Source organism: Balaenoptera physalus, assembly GCF_965194825.1.
Source record: "Balaenoptera physalus genome assembly, chromosome: 1".
NCBI classification, from domain to species: Eukaryota; Metazoa; Chordata; class Mammalia; order Artiodactyla; family Balaenopteridae; genus Balaenoptera; species Balaenoptera physalus.
In genome coordinates this window covers 130883249-130896289 of record NC_138882.1, presented here as the reverse complement: position 1 = coordinate 130896289, position 13041 = coordinate 130883249, and the positions used below count along the sequence as shown (strand labels likewise).

Sequence of the window (13041 nt, the reverse complement as noted above, 5' to 3'; positions counted from 1 at the left end):
GTTATGGGAAACCCAGCAGGCACTGCAGCAGACCTCTCTCCACCCTGCCTCAGGGCAAGAGAGCACATGAGTGTTCCTCACAACTGGAGTCCAGGCTTCCCACAGCCCTCCTGTTAGGCCCAGCAGTCCTCCAACCAGCTAAGGGGGCTCGTCTCCTCTGTATAGGACCCCAGGACTGGGGCACCCAATCTGTGGCTCTCACTGCTTACTCCCCAGGGTGAGTGTCCAACTGTGTGATCTTTCTTGCCCTCTGAAGTCCCCTCCCAGGAGCACAGGTCCTGATCTGATTGCATTTTATTTTCCTTCCTACCCAATTATGTGTGTATCATTCTTACAGCCTTGGAGTCTTTCTGCCAGTTTCCAGTTAGTTTTCAATGAGAGATGTTCCACATGTAGATGTATTTTTGTTGTGTTTGTGGAGGGAGGTGAGCTCCATGTCCTCTTACTCTGCCATTTTGATTGATACCCTTTGGTAGTTTTTAAAACAACCCAAATAAAGACCATCTATATTTGCCCTCTTTATTTTCACTTCCATAGAAAAATCTTTAATCTAACAATGAACAACAGGATATCTCTTTCTGGTAGGCAAAGACAATAGTATTTCCTATATGTCAATGAATATTCGGTGAAATTCTTAATAACTGTTCCTTCTTTTTAATTTACTTATAAAAAGAAAGGGTTATGTATTACTTAAACTTATCTAGGCCCTAGTTCTTATTAGCAAATAGTAACATGAACTTTATTAGCTGCTTAATAAAATTTCAAAAGTAAAAATGATTAAAAAGCAATCATAAGGTTTTTTTGTTCTTCTGTATAATTATATTTACCTAAGTAATTTAGGCTTGCTTTTGGATAAACTGCTTTGTGTTTATTTTTCATTGCATCTGCTACCCAATGAGTCCTGGTGAGGTACATTCCCTCCAGAAAATATAATAATCGATAATAAGAAGGATTTTGGAAGAAAATGATTAATGTTAAAAATGTGACATTGACTTAGTTATTTAATTAGCAAATGTTAAATATCTTCTATACCTGTATTTACTCACCCACAAGTCCTAAAAGAATGTAGGCAATAATGAACAGTATGAAGATCATGCAGCACAGCACATCTGTACAACTCCTAAAGACAAAAAGGAACAAAGAGTTAAAAGCGTCCTGAGAAGACTCACATAGCATCCGTTTTCCTCCCTCTTATGGACTTAATGTGTCTCCCCCAATTCCCTATGTTGAAACCTAACCCCCAAGGTGATAGTATTAGAAGGTGGGGGGGGGAGAGAATTAAAAGGGGTACAAAATAACTTATTGTTCAGTGCAAAAAAATATAAGAAGGGAGAAAAAGACAATAACAACAGTGATATGCCATTTTATACCTAATAATTCTGAAAGGTAGATCGGATGCATTTCTGCAATCAAAGACTTTAGCAGCAGGGAGTGGTTATAGTTCCATGATTCAGGAAGTTTCCCCAGAGCTGTTAGTATTTATTTTCTTGATTCTTTATTTGTAAAATGTTTTTAGAGGTTAGAGTACACCAACATCAAGAAACTATTTTTTATTTGAAATTGTAATTTAAGCTATTTGATTTTCTTCATGCTTCCCAATACATGGTATAATAAAAAAAATTAGCCATTTCCATTCCTCTCTCTCTCCATTATCTTTCTACATGCACATTTAAAGGGTACTATTATTAAATAAAGGATTGACTACATAAGCTTTCTATGAGGAATAGAGTTGCAACTATTTGAACAACAATGTCTATAATGCATTAAGAAATGAAATGCGTCTAAACGGTAATTTTCCAGCTATTCTGAAAGCTGGATATTGTGAAATGAGGTTTAGAGAAAATTTAGCTCATAGAGACTTGGTTATTTTCTAAGGGATCACAAGTCAAACCAGTATCCAGTAGGGATACTCAGGTTTTCAACTAAAGTATTTCCTATCTCTAATATTAAATTTTGTTCAGCTCATAAGTGGTCTAGAAGGTCAAAACTATGCCTTGAAAGTATGAAACAATACAATCATTCTTTACTTGAAACTTAATGAAGAATCTATTAGTAAAGAAAAAGATCGACCTATTTGACAGGATTAAAAGATGCGCATGAGAATTTTCATAGCAAAAACTTCTTGTTCTAGAGGGCATATGGATATGGTCCAGTCTTTTAGCACAGGCAGGCAGAAGTTACATTCTATTTTTAGTGGTGGTAGTAATAATAATAACGAATGATAATTGTACAGTAACAGACACAGTAATACCTTACACATTGATAAAACCCTGTTATACCTTTACTGCTCTCACATACATAACTTTGGTTTTTTAGGGGTAGTGAGGTAAGCTGACTTATGTAAGGTCCATGAGAGAGAGGTAGTTAGAGAGGCAGACAAATATCTACGTCTCCGATGCCTAAACTTTTTCATTTAGTGGCTATTCTAATATGATTACAACTTTCTAGAAAGACTCCAATTAGCCATATCTAAAACTCCACACACATCCTATTACTCTACCTCACAATAGGAAATGGATCCATCATAGGGAAAGCTAATCACAGTCAATGCAGAAACAAACTATCACTTGTTTAAGTCTAATTTCAACCCAGGAATTTTAAATTTCATTGGGACTGAAGAATTATGAGAATAATAAAAAGAGAAGAAAACAGGCACCCTAGTTTTCTTTGGTTAACAACCATTGAAGGCAAAACCTGATGGAGGTGAGGAGAGGATCTGGCTCGTGTGCACTCTGACACATCCTACTCAAGATCAGGTTCTCATCCTGTCAGGGCAGTTGCTAAATAGCCTGATACCTAATAACGAATGCCTGCAGGTGAGGAACTAAAGGAGAGAAAACTAGAACAGTGGTATGTTTTTACTAGAAATCTTGAAGTTGTCAAAGCCCTGTATGTAATGGTAACTACCAAGGAGAAAGGGATGTAACCAGAAGCCCCAGACAGGCTGGCCAGCATCCTGTAACATTATATCTATAATATGTTTATATCTACATAGTTACATTGTATATAATATATACTATAATGACAATATCATATAGTATTATAACGTTTTCTTCTCATACTATGTAGTAAGCACAGAGAGAAGCACAGAGAAACTTAAAAACATACTAGAAAGATGAATAAAAGAAACTTAAAAACAGAGCACGAGGAAAGAAGCAGAAACCGCCCCCCCCCAATTTCTAAAAAGTAAAACCCACACTCCTCGGCTACTGGCCCTGATGAATGGCGTCAGTCAGGGTTTGGTTCCATGTGGGGTTTTACATTATCATTTCTCCTTCTTTTTGGTGCCAAGGACACACTACAGCCCCAGGGGCTACTGTGTACCCACACAAACTCTCTCTACCCCTTCCCCCAGCAGTCTCTCACCACAGTGGGACAGCATTTCTCAGTAACTCACACCTTGAGATGTTTGGGGATTCTATTCTGGGACTAGGCAGGATAACATATTCAAGTCTGCTTTGCTTTTCTGGAACTCTGCTTTAGAGAAATAGCAGCCGATACCCCATGGCCAGACTGGTTACTTTCATTTTATTTAAGCATGGAATAATGTTGAACAAAGTGAAAATTATGGAGAATTCAAGAGCTTCAAAAAGTAGGAAAGTTTTTCTAGATGAAACATTCTTATTTCTGAAATTTTTCCTATACTGATTTGATTCCCTTTGCTGTTTAAAAATTTTTCTTTTAAAAATAGGTGTGTGGGTGGATTAAGGTTTTACTGAGCTCTGACCGCCACAGCAACAGTCAGCTCTACCCACCACCAGAGCCTCCCATCAAGCCTCTTAGATAGCCTCAACCACCAGAGGGCAGACAGCAGAAGCAAGAAAAACTACAATCCTGCAGCCTGTGGACCAAAAACCACAGTTACAGAAAGACAGAGAAGATGAAAAGGCAGAGGGCTATGTACCAGATGAAGGAACAAGAAAAAACCCCAGAAAAACAACTAAATGAAGTGGAGATAGGCAATCTTCCAGAAAAAGAATTCAGAATAATGATAGTGAGGATGATCCAGGACCTCGGAATAAGAATGGAGGCAAAGATTGAGAAGATGCAAGAAATGATTAACAAAGACCTAGAAGAATTAAAGAACAAACAAACAGAGATGACCAATACAATAACTGAAATGAAAACTACACTAGAAGGAATCAATAGCAGAATAACTGAGGCAGAAGAACGGATAAGTGACCTGGAAGACAGAATGGTGGAATTCACTGCTGCAGAACAGACTAAAGAAAAAAGAATGAAAAGAAATGAAGACAGCCTAAGAGACCTCTGGGACAACATTAAACGCAACAACATTCGCATTATAGGGGTCCCAGAAGGAGAAGAGAGAGAGAAAGGACCCGAGAAAATATTTGAAGAGATTATAGTCGAAAACTTCCCTAACATGGGAAAGGAAATAGCCACCCAAGTCCAGGAAATGCAGAGAGTCCCATACAGAATAAACCCAAGGAGAAACACGCCGAGACACATAGTAATCAAAGTGGCAAAAATTAAAGACAAAGAAAAATTATTGAAAGCAGCAAGGGAAAAACGACAAATAACATACAAGGGAACTCCCATAAGGTTAACAGCTTATTTCTCAGCAGAAACTCTGCAAGCCAGAAGGGAGTGGCATGATATACTTAAAGTGATGAAAGGGAAGAACCTACAACCAAGATTACTCTACCTGGCAAGGATCTCATTTAGATTTGATGGAGAAATCAAAAGCTTTACAGACAAGCAAAAGCTAAGAGAATTCAGCACCACCAAACCAGCTCTACAACAAATGCTAAAGGAACTTCTCTAAGTGGGAAACACAAGAGAAGAAAAGGACCTACAAAAACAAACCCAAAACAATTAAGAAAATGGTCATAGGAACATACATATCGATAATTACCTTAAACGTGAATGGATTAAATGCCCCAACCAAAAGACATAGACTGGCTGAATGGATACAAAAACAAGACCCATATATATGCTGTCTACAAGAGACCCACTTTAGACCTAGGGACACATACAGACTGAAAGTGAGGGGATGGAAAAAGATATTCCATGCAAATGGAAATCAAAAGAAAGCTGGAGTAGCTATACTCATATCAGATAAAATAGACTTTAAAATAAAGAATGTTACAAGAGACAAGGAAGGACACTACATAATGATCCAGGGATCAATCCAAGAAGAAGATATAACAATTATAAATATATATGCACCCAACATAGGAGCACCTCAATACATAAGGCAACTGCTAACAGCTATAAAAGAGGAAATCGACAGTAACACAATCATAGTGGGGGACTTTAACACCTCACTTACACCAATGGACAGATCATCCAAAATGAAAATAAATAAGGAAACAGAAGCTTTAAATGACACAATAGACCAGATAGATTTAATTGATATATATAGGACATTCCATCCAAAAACAGCAGATTACACGTTCTTCTCAAGTGCGCACAGAACATTCTCCAGGATAGATCACATCTTGGGTCACAAATCAAGCCTCAGTAAATTTAAGAAAATTGAAATCATATCAAGCATCTTTTCTGACCACAATGCTATGAGATTAGAAATGAATTACAGGGAAAAAAACGTAAAAAAGACAAACACATGGAGGCTAAACAATACGTTACTAAATAACCAAGAGATCACTGAAGAAATCAAAGAGGAAATAAAAAAATACCTAGAGACAAATGACAATGAAAACACGACGACCCAAAACCTATGGGATGCAGCAAAAGCAGTTCTAAGAGGGAAGTTTATAGCTATACAAGCCTACCTAAAGAAACAAGAAAAATCTCAAGTAAACAATCTAACCTTACACCTAAAGAAACTAGAGAAAGAAGAACAAACAAAACCCAAAGTTAGCAGAAGGAAAGAAATCATAAAGATCAGAGCAGAAATAAATGAAATAGAAACAAAGAAAACAATAGCAAAGATCAATAAAACTAAAAGTTGGTTCTTTGAGAAGATAAACAAAATTGATAAGCCATTAGCCAGACTCATCAATCAAAAATCAGAAATGAAAAAGGAGAAGTTACAACAGACACCGCAGAAATACAAAGCACCCTAAGAGACTACTACAAGCAACTTTATGCCAATAAAATGGACAACCTGGAAGAAATGGACAAATTCTTAGAAAGGTATAACCTTCCAAGACTGAACCAGGAAGAAACATAAAATATGAACAGACCAATCACAAGTAATGAAATTGAAACTGTGATTAAAAATCTTCCAACAAACAAAAGTCCAGGACCATATGGCTTCACAGGTGAATTCTATCAAACATTTAGAGAAGAGCTAACACCCATCCTTCTCAAACGCTTCCAAAAAATTGCAGAGGAAGAAACACTCCCAAACTCATTCTAGGAGGCCACCATCACCCTGATACCAAAACCAGACAAAGACACTACAAAAAAAGAAAATTACAGACCAATATCACTAATGAATATAGATGCAAAAATCCTCAACAAAATACTAGCAAACAGAATCCAACAACACATTAAAAGGATCATACACCACGATCAAGTGGGATTTATCCCAGGAATGCAAGGATTCTTCAATATACGCAAATCAATCAATGTGATACACCATATCAACAAATTGAAGAATAAAAACCATATGATCATCTCAATAGATGCAGAAAAAGCTTTTGACAAAACTCAACACCCATTTCTGATAAAAACTCTCCAGAAAGTGGGCATAGAGGGAACCTACCTCAACATAATAAAGGCCATATATGACAAACCCACAGCAAACATCATTCTCAATGGTGAAAAACTGAAAGCATTTCCTCTAAGATCAGGAACGAGACAAGGATGTCCACTCTCACCACTATTATTCAACATAGTTCTGGAAGTCCTAGCCACGGCAATCAGAGAAGAAAAAGAAATAAAAGGAATACAAATTGGAAAAGAAGAAGTAAAACTGTCACTGTTTGCGGATGACATGATACTATACATAGAGAATCCTAAAACTGCCACCAGAAAACTGCTAGAGCTAATTAATAAATATGGCAAAGTTGCAGGATACAAAATTAATGCACAGAAATCTCTTGCATTCCTATACACTAATGATGAAAAATCTGAAAGTGAAATTATGGAAACACTCCTATTTACCATTGCAACAAAAAGAATAAAATACCTAGGAATAAACCTACCTAGGGAGACAAAAGACCTGTATGCAGAAAACTATAAGACACTGATGAAAGAAATTAAAGATGATACCAACAGATGGAGAGATATACCATGTTCTTGGATTGGAAGAATCAACATTGTGAAAATGAGTATACTACCCAAAGCAATCTACAGATTCAATGCAATCCCTATCAAATTACCAATGGCATTTTTTACGGAGCTAGAACAAATCATCTTAAAATTTGTATGGAGACACAAAAGACCCCGAATAGCCAAAGCAGTCTTGAGGGAAAAAAATGGAGCTGGAGGAATCAGACTCCCTGACTTCAGACTATACTACAAAGCTACAGTAATCAAGACAATATGGTACTGGCACAAAAACAGAAACATAGATCAATGGAACAAGATAGAAAGCCCAGAGATTAACCCACGCACCTATGGTTAACTAATCTATGACAAAGGAGGCAAAGATATACGATGGAGAAAAGACAGTCTCTTCAATAAGTGGTGCTGGGAAAACTGGACAGCTACATGTAAAAGAATGAAATTAGAATACTCCCTAACACCATACACAAAAATAAACTCAAAATGGATTAGAGACCTAAATATAAGACTGGACACTATAAAACTCTTAGAAGAAAACATAGGAAGAACACTCGATGACATAAATCACAGCAAGATCTTTTTTGATCCACCTCCTAGAGTAATGGAAATAAAAACAAAAATAAACAAGTGGGACCTAATGAAACTTCAAAGCTTTTGCACAGCAAAGGAAACCATAAACAAGACGAAAAGACAACCCTCAGAATGGGAGAAAATATTTGCAAATGAATCAACGGACAAAGGATTAATCTCCAAAATATATAAACAGCTCATTCAGCTCAATATTAAAGAAACAAACACCCCAATCCAAAAATGGGCAGAAGACCTAAACAGACATTTCTCCAAAGAAGACATACAGACGGCCACGAAGCACATGAAAAGATGCTCAACATCACTAATTATTAGAGAAATGCAAATCAAAACTACAATGAGGTATCACCTCACTCCTGTTAGAATGGGCATCATCAGAAAATCTACAAACAACAAATGCTGGAGAGGGTGTGGAGAAAAGGGAAACCTCTTGCACTGTTGGTGGGAATGTAAATTGATACAGCCACTATGGAGAACAATATGGAGGTTCCTTAAAAAACTAAAAATAGAATTACCATATGACCCAGCAATCCCACTACTGGGCATATACCCAGAGAAAACTGTAATTCAAAAAGACACATGCACCCGAATGTTCATTGCAGCACTATTTACAATAGCCAGGTCATGGAAGCAACCTAAATGCCCATCAACAGACGAATGGATAAAGAAGTTGTGGTACATATATACAATGGAATATTACTCAGCCATAAAAAGGAACGAAATTGAGTCATTTGTTGAGACGTGGATGGATCTAGAGACTGTCATACAGAGTGAAGTAAGTCAGAAAGAGAAAAGCAAATATCGTATATTAATGCATGTATGTGGAACCTAGAAAAATGGTACAGATGAGCCAGTTTGCAGGGCAGAAGTTGAGACACAGATGTAGAGAATGGACATATGGACACCAAGGGGGGAAAACTGCGGTGGGGTGGGGATGGTGGTGTGCTGAATTGGGCGATTGGGATTGACATGTATACACTGATGTGTATAAAACTGATGCCTAATAAGAACCTGCAGTATAAAAAAACAAACAAAACAACTAATACTAAACTTTCATTGGGTTATTTATATGGAAATATGTTAATATAAATGTTTCAGACATTACATGAAATTTCTAAAAATCTTATATTTGTATTTGTATGGAAATATGTATGGAAATATGTTAATATAAATGTTTCAGACACTACATGAAATTTCTAAAAATCTTATATGTTCTGGTATAATGTTATAAGTAATAAAAAAAAAAATAGGTGTGTGTGTGTGTGTGTGCTTTCAGATAATTACAGTTATCTGTCATTTTTTTCCCCATTAACTCATCTATTTCTCTCCACTTCCTCAGATATATTCCCTACTGGAAAAAATTCACTGCTTACAAAATTATTGGGAAATTGAATATGAAGAAAATATAAAATATAGCTTGGGCACCATTTTGGGAGTCAGAAACATAGCAGAAGCTTAATTCAAATTTTAGACGTTACAGCACATCATCATTGATTCTTTGATTTCAAGGTATCTTTACAATCCCAAGTATTCTGTAGAAAATGAGTTATTTTTTAAAAACCAAGTACTTAATTTGGATAATTTTGAATACTCTTAAGATAGCTATTGAGGTAACTGGGTGATACAAGCTCATGGTTTAAAATCATTCTGAATCATGTTCTAGCTAGAGGCCTGTCATAGCTGTACATTTTCCTCAGTTGGGTCCATTTTCACTTTTACAGTAAGAACCACTATAAGAACCACTGTACTAACCTAAAAATGGGTTGCATCCCACTGAGTTCTAGAAAGAAGATTAAATATACCTGAACCCTCTCCCCTACCCTCCCTCCAAATCAAAGTCCAATTTTTTCAGAACAAGCTGCTTACACTCACGTTATAAGAAAGTTATTCAAATTTTTATTCAGATTGAGCTGTCCTGGCGTAAAAGTATTTTCAAAAGTTAAACTAGAAGTACCATTGCTATCTTACATCTATTTTTCCAAATTGCAACATGAATAGGATCCCAATTATATAATCATTTGCAGATTTCCCTTTCTTTCCTATCTCTAACCCACAAGTACAGAATGCCTACAGTCACCTCAACTTGAAGTCTTGGGAGTTTCCTTTGACTTTCCCTTTTTCGTTGCTTATCTTTCATATTCAGTTGATAAGTTCTCTTGATTCCTTCTCTCTGATGTGTCTTTCATCCACCCCTTCCTTTCTATTCCTGCCGCCTGGACTTGGTCCACATTCTCTTAACCTCTCTTCAAACTATTACTGTGGTCCCTTAATTGGGCTCCTGCATGTAGTCTCTGCCTGATCCAAATCATTCTGCACATCACTGATACCACTGATAGGGGACAATGTCACTTTATTATTTTAAAAATTGTAGTGCTTCTCCACCACCTGTTCAATAATTTCCAAATGTCTTAGCTTTATGTTTAAGAACCTACAGATTTAATCCTAGTTCAAGCCCCAGACTACCTTTCTAGCTTTTCTCCCTCTATTCATCTCAATGTGCTTCAGCCAAGTTGGACTTTTTCACTCATTGAATACACCATGAAATCTCCCTTGACCACACTCAGGGCTCTCTGCTCATGGTCCTTTTAGACTCATCCTCCTGGGATATCATATGTCCCAATTTGTAGGAAACAGCCAGGGTTTACACCTATTACCCTGAAGTAACAATTAGCAATGCTCCCTTTTACTATGAAAGGTGCCCCAGTGTGGATCTCAACCCCATCTACTAAAATCCCATTCTTCATATGGTCGGATTCCCTTCCTCTTCTAGAGCTGAATAACATTCCATTGTATGTATATGCCATGTTTTTTAACCCATTCATTTGTCAATGAACATTTAGGTTGTTTCCACATCTTAGCTACTGTGAATAGTGCTGCAGTGAACATGGGAGTGCAGATATGTCTTTGAGATCCTAATTTCAATTCTTTTGGACAACGTGGATAAACCTAGAGAAACTTATGCTAAGTGAACTAAGCCAATCACAGAAAGACAAATAACTGCAGGATTCTACTAATTTGAGATATCTAACCCCTGGTGGTTGCCAGGGGCAGGAGAGAGGGGCAAATGGGGAGTCACTTACTCAACGGCAATAAGTTCCAAGTATGGAAGATGAATAAGTTCCAGAGATCTGTGGTACAACATTGTGCCTATATGTTTAACACCACTGTATTGGGCACTTAAAAATTTGTTAAGAGGGGAGAGCTCAAATTAAGTGTTCTTACCATAATTTAAAAAAAAAACACATAGCATGGAAGACATGATAACCACTGCAAGGCTGCAATATATAGGAATATATTTGTTCAAGTTCATACGTTATTTGCATTTAAAATTTTGCTATGAATAAGCTTAATACAGGTATTAAATACATGATTGTAAAGGTAAATTTTTTTTAACTTAAAAAAATTAAAGGAGGGACCTGCAAGATGGCGGAGGAGTAAGACGTGGAGATCATCTTCCTCCCCACAAACACATCAAAAATAAATCTACATGTGGAACAACTCCTACAGAACACCTGCTGAACACTGGCAGAAGACCTCAGACTTCCCAAAAGGAAAGAAACTCCCCACATACATGGCTGTGTGGCTGACAGAGTCTTGGTGCTCTGGCTGGGTGTCAGGCCTGAGCCTCTGAGGTGGGAGAGCCAAGTTCAGGACACTGGACCACCAGACCTCCTGGTCCCACATAATATCAATCAGCGAGAGCTCTCCCAGAGATCTCTGTCTCAATGCTAAGACTCAGCTCCACTGAACGACCAGCAAGCTCCAGTGCTGGACACCCCATGCCAAACAAATAGCAAGACAGGAACACAACCCCATCCATTAGCACAGAGGCTGCCTAAAATCATACCAAGTTCACAGACACTCCAAAACACACCACCGGATGCAGTCCTGCCCACCAGAAAGACAAGATCCAGCCTCATCCACCAGAACACAGGCACCAGTCCCCTCCACCAGGAAGCCTACATAACCCACTGAACCAACCTTACCCACTGGGGGCAGACAACAAAAACAACAGGAACTACGAACAAGCAGCCTGCGAAACGGAAACCCCAAAAACAGTAAGTTAAGCAAAATGAGAGGACAGAGGAATACGCAGCAGATGAAGGAGCAAGCTAAAAACCCACCAGACCAAACAAATGAAGAGGAAATAGGCAGTCTACCCGAAAAAGAATTCAGAATAATGATAGTAAAGATGATGCAAAATCTTGGAAATAGAATGGAGAAAATACAAGAAAGGTTTAACAAGGACCTAGAAGAACTAAAGAGCAAACAAACAGTGATGAACAATACAATAAATGAAATTAAAAGTTCTCTAGAAGGAATCAATAGCAGAATAACTGAGGCAGAAGAACGGATAAGTGACCTGGAAGATAAAATAGTGGAAATAACTACTGCAGAGCAGAATAAAGAAAAAAGAATGAAAAGAATTGAGGACAGTCTCAGAGACATCTGGGACATTAAATGCACCAACATTCGAATTATAGGGCTCCCAGAAGAAGAAGAGAAAAAAAAGGGACTGAGAAAATATTTGAAGAGATTATAGTTGAAAACTTCCCTAATATGGGAAAGGAAATAGTCAGTCAAGTACAGGAAGTGCAGAGAGTCCCATATAGGATAAATCCAAGGAGAAACACGCCGAGACACATAGTAATCAAAGTGGCAAAAATTAAATACAAAGAAAAAATATTAAAAGCAGCAAGAGAAAAGCAACAAATAACATAGAAGGGAATCATCATAAGGTTAACAGCTGATCTTTCAGCAGAAACTCTGCAAGCCAGAAGGGAGTGGCAGGACATATTTAAAGTGATGAAAGGGAAAAACCTGCAACCAAGATTACTCTACCTAGTAAGGATCTCATTCAGATTTGATGGAGAAATTAAAACCTTTACAGACAAGCAAAAGCTAAGAGAATTTGGAACCGCCAAACCAGCTTTACAACAAATGCTAAAGGAACCTCTCTAGGCAGGAAACACAAGAGAAGGAAAAGACCTATAATAAAAAAATCCAAAAAATTAAGAAAATGGTAATAGGAACATACATATCGATAATTATCTTAAATGTAAATGGAATAAATGCTCCAACCAAAAGACATAGATTGGCTGAATGGATACAAAAACAAGACCCATATATATGCTTTCTACAAGAGACGCACTTCAGACCCAGGGACACATACAGACTGAAAGTGAGGGGATGGAAAAAGATATTCCATGCAAATGGAAATCAAAAGAAAGCTGG

At 37.4% G+C, this 13041-nt stretch overlaps 1 protein-coding gene across 4 annotated transcripts in view; it reads right to left on the bottom strand.

The window, feature by feature from the left end:
* The window catches only part of SLC44A5 (solute carrier family 44 member 5), a 361866-nt gene that overhangs the window by 98967 nt on the left and 249858 nt on the right, over positions 1-13041 (bottom strand). For all 4 annotated transcript variants that reach the window (XM_082419856.1, XM_082419857.1, XM_082419855.1 and 1 more), the window contains one exon: positions 1047-1120. In XM_082419856.1, coding sequence (XP_082275982.1) covers positions 1047-1120 — 74 coding nt within the window. The remainder of the gene's footprint in view (positions 1-1046; positions 1121-13041) is intronic.